This window comes from Mytilus trossulus, chromosome 5, assembly GCF_036588685.1.
Source record: "Mytilus trossulus isolate FHL-02 chromosome 5, PNRI_Mtr1.1.1.hap1, whole genome shotgun sequence".
Taxonomy (NCBI): Eukaryota; Metazoa; Mollusca; class Bivalvia; order Mytilida; family Mytilidae; genus Mytilus; species Mytilus trossulus.
In genome coordinates, this window is record NC_086377.1 from 79,933,001 (window position 1) to 79,941,575 (window position 8,575).

Below are 8,575 nucleotides of genomic sequence, written 5' to 3' on the forward strand. Positions count from 1 at the left end.
GATCAAAACTAGACTATATATTTCAAATTATATTTATTGTTTGTTCTTATATTGTACTGTTACACCACTGTCCCCGGTTAGGAAGAGAGTTGGGATCCCCTTAACATGTTTCACCCTTCTGTATGTATGTGCCTGTCCCAAGTCATGAGCCTGTAATTCAGTGGATGTCGTTTGTAGATGTGTTACATATTTGTTTTTCGTTCCTTTTTTGCACATAAATAAGACCGTTCTTTTTTTCGTTTGAATTGTTTTACATTTATTATTTACAATTTGTTGCTGACGTAGTGATCTGTTAAGCAAACTAGTTAATCCTTTGATAAATTAATATAATAAAACCAACCACCACGAAAACATATTTTATTGTAAAATATCAATGGATTATCAAAAAGTAAAATAACAAAAATACAACAGAAGAGTTATAAAAAAGTACAAAAACAAAATTAAAATAAAAAGCTCAAACACTTCTAACAAATGGAAAACAACTGTCATATTCTTATTATCAGTAATAAGCTCAAGGTTGTTATTTGGTTGTTAATTTGTTGCTGACGTAATGGTCTATAATGCAAACCGTAATCGGTGGATGAATTAATATAATACAACCATCAATAAAACGTATTGTATAGTAATTATCAAAAAGTAAAATTACAAAAAACAACAAAAAACAACAGAGAAGTTATAAAAAAAAAACTACAAAAACAAAATAAAAATAAAAACCTGGTTTTATAGCTAGCAAAACCTCTCACTTGTATGACATTCGGATCAAAGTCTATTATTTTGACAACATTGTAATATAATCTAAATCACTATACAAACAAATAACTGTTTCAAAAAAGTAACACAAAATGTCTGATAAATTAAGCACATAAGAAAAATTGAAAGACAAGAACTCAAAATGGATCATTGCACAATAACACAATATCGGGATGTATAAATACCCAGCCACGTCATCAGCTGTACATAATAAAAAAAATAGACTGAGCATCAAAAGTAAAACAAAATAATATACAAGGACCAAATACAGGGGAATTTTTAACACATTTTTAAGATGAATACACACACACACAAAACTGTTAAATCAAAATCTCTGTTTCGAATTTCCAATTTTGAAAGATCTACTCCAAGATTTAACTTCCTTGGCTTGGTCTCAAACTATTAGATTTTATAGATTCACAATGTTAACTGTTCATTATAAGATTATGGTTTAAGGTGGTAGACCTAGGTTAGGGGAAATAACTCTTAAAATCATCAGTACGTTTGTGTCAGCCATTTTCATAAATAGGTTCTAAGCTTCTAGGATACATAGATTATTTTCAGTCTGTTTCAGGTAGATGCTTAAAATACATTAATAAAACTTGACTATTACAAACGCATCACTGAATTAAAGAGTTATCTCCCTGGACCAAGGTCTACCCCCTTAAACTATTGTTACTGTAGGGTTCAGATTCAGGTAAACAACATGTTTAGGTCGACTGATTTTTATCAATTATTTTTATCACATCTTTTGGTAGCTATTCAGTAACTTAAAATTTACCATAATTTCGTTAACCAGTTAACCAGACATGGATGTAAGCATAATTTATTATAGACAACTATACGGCATTAATTCTAGCTCTGAACATGCATTTATTAATTAAATTGCCACTGAACTTTAAACAGCCACTCATCCGTCCACATGAAGTATGAGTTTAACAGAAGAAAGGGAGTAGCCAAAAGTCAACCAATGTTATACAACTGATCGAGCGGAGCCTACGTTTTTTATTGCAAAAGGACATATTCTATTTGAAGATGTGTGTGATAAGGATGTTGACCGTTATAATTATAAGTGATTTCTAATCACCGAACAGTGCCATAAAAAACTGATATACAAATGAACTGAGCGTATGATGATCTATTATTAGGGACGAATAACCGGACACTTCATTGATGAGTTCATCCCGAAGCACCTGTCTAAAAATGGACTGGTATCAAATAAGCTAATCGGTATAACCCCGCACAGTCAAGTCAAATAAATCAATAAATATTTGTCAACGACTTAAGTTTATCTTACTGTATTGTTTTTTTTTTTTACTTTTTCAAACTTATTGTGGTGATCCCATGGCCAAACTCTGACCAATAGAAAACGGGTAAAATAGAAATATAATGCTTTAATAATTAAGGATGTTCGCTTGTCATGTTTTTGGAATTTTTGTCAGATTTTTGAAAATCTCTGGTTTTATCCATTTGAATGCTTTCAAAAAAATTGCCAATTGACACCCTTTTTCTTTTTATGAACCTTTTACATGTATAATGTTAAGCCATCTGTAAAAGTCTTATAAAATCCTTGTTATTCTTTAATAGTTTTTGACCACTTAATTAAATTGTCAATGATAAAGCAATGAAAAATCAAGAGAGAACATTTACCCGTCAAATTTCAATGGCTAATATCTCGAAAACAATCACATTGACCTATATTTTTTAGGGCAGTTTTGGTATCTTTAAAAATCCCCTATCAATTTATACTAGTGTTACGAAAAACTTATTATTTTGAAACTGGGTAGCGAAACTCCTTAATCAAAAAAAGTATCCCAATCAAAATCTTTGCAACAACCGGCCTCTGGAAATATAATTATATACAAAAGTTCAATTAGCCATGAAGTATATTTTTCAGTGGTTAAATATAAGTATTTCCAGACTGATCGAAATAGAGGTGAAAGTAATCTATAACTGTTTGCGTTTCTACATGAAACTTGTATATTACCTAACGAAACGATATCAAGGAAGATAAACTGGCCAATCACATCGTTGCCATGGAGTTGTTTCTCAGGCGAAAAAATGAAAGTGGCTTGCCCTTCAATTTCGTCGGCCATTATTTTTACCGTTACCATATTCATTTCAAAATTATAGCGGAGGTCGAGTGTGAGATGGCTACCATTTACCACGCTAGGTTGTAACTTAGTGTCATCAGTGTAAAAACAAAAACGTGATAAGACAGATTGTATTCCCTGATCAATCGGACAAACTTCAGCAGTGAAGTGGCCTACAACTCTGTACTTTGTGTCAATTTGTCCTATTTTTAACTCAAACAGTAAATTTTCTTCTGCAATTTGAAAATGTTGTGGGTAAACTATATCTAAATCAATAATGTGGTGCAAATATTTTGTATTTTCCGTATACTTTAGAACACCATACGGCGATTTCGTCTTCTTTACATCCGCAAATACTTCTATAGGTGTGTTTGACACGGTCTTATTGTCAGGTGATAATTCAAGATGGCGATGGAGCGTTGAGCCATTAAAACCGAGAAAGTCTATTACGGAATTTATAGTCATTGAACTAACGACACTATCTGATTCATACAATGCAAACACTGGAGTAACACTATATTCTGTCTGAGGTTGATGAAATGCTCTGATTTGAGAGCTCTCCACAGAGAAGTTAACATTTGTATTGATCAACCTTCCATCAACACTGTATTTATAATTGATAAGATTTGGCGGGAAATCATTCCTTTCATCGAAACAAATACCATGTTCGTTTACACAGACATACGCTGTAATCGACCATATCTTTCCATTATACGAGTTTTCCATATAATTTGAGCTTATGGAGCTCTGCGTCAACCCTATTTCAAATAATATTTTATTTTTAGGATATTTGTTTTTATCCTTATATTTCTTTCTCAATTCAACTTTAACATCAAAGTTAAGATTTTTCTCCGGAATATTGAATGTTTTGTTCGCATAAACGCCTTTGTATTTATACATATTTTGTGCTGAACCACAAATAGTAACTTCCGGCATTGGATCCATTGACACTGCCTGGTGGTCAGCTGATCTGCATTTAAACTGACCATTTGTTGAAGATAGAAATTCATATTCTGGAACTGAAAGGAATTTTGCCAATACAATGCTAATGCAGTAAAGTAATATAAACAATATGCAGACAAAGGCAATAAGTTATTGATAATATTTATTTAACCGTTGAGAATATTTGCCTGTAAGTATAAGTTATAATTGGTTTTTTTGTACTAATATGATCTGAATGTGGTTAAGGTGGCTGGGGCGTCTTAATTAAAACTGACAGAATTTTTTGATAACTTGTCAAGATAAAGCTTTTATCATGCTTTTTTCAAAACTGTATTAAAAAGTATGGGTCACCGGGTTTTTTTTTCACGCTACAGGTTGCGCAAAATTGTCAGATTTTGTATAGATTATTCATGGAAAATTAAATTTTGTGTGATAAAACGAAAACATACTATAAGAACTTTAAGATAAAATGTGAGAATATTGCTCTTATAACATGCTTTCAAATAAACAAAAGAAAAAATGGGGTCACCGAACTTGTTTTCTTGCTAAATATCAAAATAGGTAAATTCATAACACTTTCTATTGTAAAATTTACTTTATCGGAGTTATCTCCCCTTATTTGGCAAAGTTTGAAAAAATCTAATCAAACACAAACAAGGCGTTTTTACAAAATTACAACTGAAGTTATGTTAAAACACACAATTTTCTATATTTATATCAAAAGTCTTTTACATAATTTACATACAACTCTCAAAATTTGCACATTTCATCAAATATATAGACCAAAGATATCTGCTTATTTAAAATCCAAGATGGAGGAAGACACCCGAGCCACCTTAAGCATCGATTATATTCATATTTGTATTTGATTTTGTGTCAATTGTCAAATAGTTGTAATAAATTACTTTGCTCTTCATTGACTTGAATTGGAATAAAAATATCTTATCTTATCTTGTCTTATAGCATGGATCCCGAAGAATTCTAGTAACATTATTGCCACACATCTTAATGTTCGCACACAAGTTTTTGATTGTCATAATCATACATTGCAGTTTGTTTTTCACTTCTAACAATCCAAAAGTCCAAACATGCCGTTGGTTTTCCCGTTTGAATGGTTTTACACTAGTAATTTTGGGGCCCTTTATAGCTTGTTGTTCGGTGTTGAGCCGCCAGGGCTTCGTGTTGAAGGCCGTACATTGACCTATAATGGTTTAATTTTTTTTAAATTGTGACTTTGATGGAGAGTTGTCTCATTGGCACTCATACCACATCTTCCTATATCTACTAACATCCGGCTAAAAACCAATATCCTTCTCATTCATGATACTCAGATATTCGAAATTCTGCAATTTCAAAGCATTTAAAATGTTGAACAATTTTTTTTTTTTTATAAACATGTAAAATGAGTCATACAAATCATCAAGACTACATGTTCAGAAAAACAACATTATTTTGTTATTACCTCGTCCCAAGTAAGGAACCTGTAATTAAGTGGTTGTCAGTAGTATTTGTTATCCGGTTTTTTTCTGAAATGAAATGCTGGCATTTTTTTTTTAAATTTATTTCAGATCTAATATAGCTAAACATGCTATAGGTATAACGTTTTGTTTATTATTAATGTGGAAGGTACGGTGACAAAAACCACGTCATTGGGTCCCTAGAGGATATTAATTTCATTAGCAATCACACCTCATCTCATTGTGTTCATACCAAAGCACACAGATAAAGATACGATACTGTTAGTTGAATCAAATAAAATAAAAAAAAGCTTCTAATGAAAATCTATCCCAGGAGATGAGTTGTATGTCAAATTTAGAATATTCTTGTTTAGCCTTTCTATTTATCTTTGCATTTACCAAAAAAGAAGCTGTAGTGAAATATCTTGTGCAAAAACACATCGGTTCACACACACACGTGCGGTTATATGTCATTATAAATAATACTTACATGATTTGTAAAACATTATTTTGTTTACTGGTACAAACAGTATTACAGCGATGATAAAAAGAAAGCCGAGTACAAGTGAATTATGATAACCTGCAAAAAAGAAGTCACCATATATCGTTGAAAGCTTATAAGTACATGTAAAGGAATCACGGTATGTACTCAAATCGTTCCAGAAAATATTTAAGATTACAACCTTTTAATAATACATACACAGGAGGGTGCTTCAGTTTGCTCCTAAACAAAAATGTGTACGAGTTCAATGAGAATGTGTGCTTATCACAAATTTGGAATCTTTAATTCAGTGCATGTTTGCCGTTTGATGCTGAACACAAGATGTTCAAAGATTTATGTTGCTATTAAATAAATGAATGGGAGATGAGTCATCTCTATGTGTTTCAAAAGTCGTATATCTTATTGTAAACACTTTTGAACCTCGTTCTTGTATTTACAAAATGAAGATTTAATATTATAGAGAAAAAAATGCAAGTCACAAAGCTGTGTTGAAAAATATTATGCAAAACAAACGGGAAAATGCACACGTGAAGTTACATTGTATGTTATATATCGCAACACTCCTACTTACATGATTTTTTTACTGGCACTATATACCAAATTACGATCAGGCAGATAAGTCCAAGTAATTTGCATATACCTACAAAATATTGCCGAAAGTGAGCAAATCAAAAGCTTTAATATACATCATTCTAGAAAATGTTATAAACGATTGGGAGTTATTAAACCAAGAGTTGGTAAAGTTGATATTTCCCATGTGGTCTACCGAACTAGAGTCAGGGTTTGTACTAACATGAGTATCACTACAGGATCTGCTTACATGGCCAGCATGGTCTGCTTACATGGCCAGCAGGGTCTGCTTACATGGGCAGCAGGATCTGCTTAGCCTTCCGGAGCACCTGAGAGCAACCCAAGTTTTTGGAAGGGTTTAATGTTCCTTAGTCTTTTTTTCTATGTTGGGTTTTGTGTACTACTGTGTTTCTATTTGTCTTTTCTTTTTTAGTCTCAGTTTTCAGTTTATTTTCGATTTATGAGTTTGAATGTCCCTCTGGTAACTTTCGCATCTCTTTTGAAAGCTGCTTTAAAATCTGATAAACAGGCTAAAGTTTCCCAATAATAAATGTTGGTTTCTTTGATGGACATACTTAAAAGATTATTGTTGTTATAAAAACCTTTGATGTATATAACATGTACGTATATATATATTGTCAAGATCAGAGTTGTTCGTTCAGTGTATGTTTACATGTTTTTGTTTACATGTGTATGATTAAGGCATCTTTTCTAAGTCAGGAGCCAGTTTATCAGTGTTTGGTGACACCACAACAACAAACGACAAACACTAAACAGCAGGCTCCTGATTTAGGATATATGCCTTAAACTTCTTTTACAAATGTAATATTAGTCAACAGTGTGAAATCATTGAAACTCTCCCATTAAATATTGTTGGTTCCTTTGATGCAATTTTTTTTATAAAAGGATAATGTTGTTGTAAAACCTTTGATGCACTTAACATGTACTTAGCAATTCTGTATACTTTTCTTATGTTTATACTAAAGAGCTCGAAAAGTAGGCGTACATAGCTGCAATGGGCGTGTCTAAATTCCAACCCTCGGTGGTTAACGTCTCTCGATGATTTACCTTAAGTGCCGATGTATAAAACAAGTATTCTAATGCAACATTGTTTTTAACGTTCATTTAGATCGGATGATTTTTTGACATGTCATCAATTGACAATTGATGCTATGGGACATACGCGCAAGCGCGGACGGCATATGACAGATTTTAAATACATGTTCTAACGTTATTTTTTGTCAGTTTCATTAGAAAATATATAGAGATAGGTATTGTATTTTAAGCACCGACGACATCAATTGGAAATTTGATGGTCGCAAATACCCGTTCACTGTCTCCGCTAACGCGTCGCCAGTAAACTTAATTTGCGACCATCGATCCCCAATTGATGCCGTCGGAACTCAAAATACAATACAGCTATCTCCTAAATGTTCACGTCTGATTGCAATTTTGTAATTTGGTTTTCATTGATTAACAATCTACATGCACATACGATTAAATTTCAATGGTTTTTTTTTTAAACCAATCAAATAAAAGTATAGACAAGAGCGTTTGAGAGAACCTTAACGTACAAACATGTACAAACAATGGGATTTGCTCATTGTTGAAGGCCGTACGGTGACCTATAGTTGTTAATGTTTGTGTCATTTTGGTCTTTTGTGGATAGTTGTCTCATTGGCAATCATACCACATCTTCTTTTTTATATTGATTGTTTTTAATTCCGAACGTCCATTGTTCATTATTGCATGCATGTTAAGGACCAATACACACTTGGTCCTAGTACTGGAAATTTCAATAAATTGAGATGAGAAATTAAATTAAGGTGGTACCAAACACCATAACTAAAATGCATTTGGCTCGTTAGATTTTCATAAAATTTTGACAAAATATTTACTTTGAACTTTGTACTTTATTTGGCTTTTTTTTTTAACTGTTTTGAATTCGAGCGTCACTGATGAGTCTCTTGTAGACGAAACGCGCGTCTTGCGTATATATAAAAGTTAGTCCTGGTACAATATCTATCATAAGTTTATTGACAAATATATAAAATTCAAAAAAAATAACCAATCACTTTTTCTGACAATTTCATTGAAAAAAATAGCAAATCTTGAACATTGAGAAGATTAACATTTCCTTCACAATACAACGTGATTAAAACGTTAAGCTGATTTTACTGAGTTATCTCCCTATAGAATATTAGGTAACACCATAAAAAAGAGTGAAACTCTTGCTTATATTTTTTTTAGTCAGATACATA

General features: G+C 32.1%; 1 protein-coding gene across 1 annotated transcript; it reads right to left on the reverse strand.

The window, feature by feature from the left end:
• Positions 1–351: 351 nt before the first annotated feature.
• LOC134719189 (uncharacterized) lies at positions 352–6,363 on the reverse strand. Its single transcript, XM_063582161.1, has 3 exons — positions 6,316–6,363; positions 5,733–5,822; positions 352–3,862 (listed from the first exon to the last, which is right to left on the reverse strand). The coding sequence occupies exons 2-3, from the start codon at positions 5,746–5,748 to the stop codon at positions 2,547–2,549; spliced, it is 1,332 nt and encodes a 443-aa protein (XP_063438231.1). The 5' UTR covers positions 5,749–5,822; positions 6,316–6,363; the 3' UTR covers positions 352–2,546.
• Positions 6,364–8,575: the final 2,212 nt, after the last annotated feature.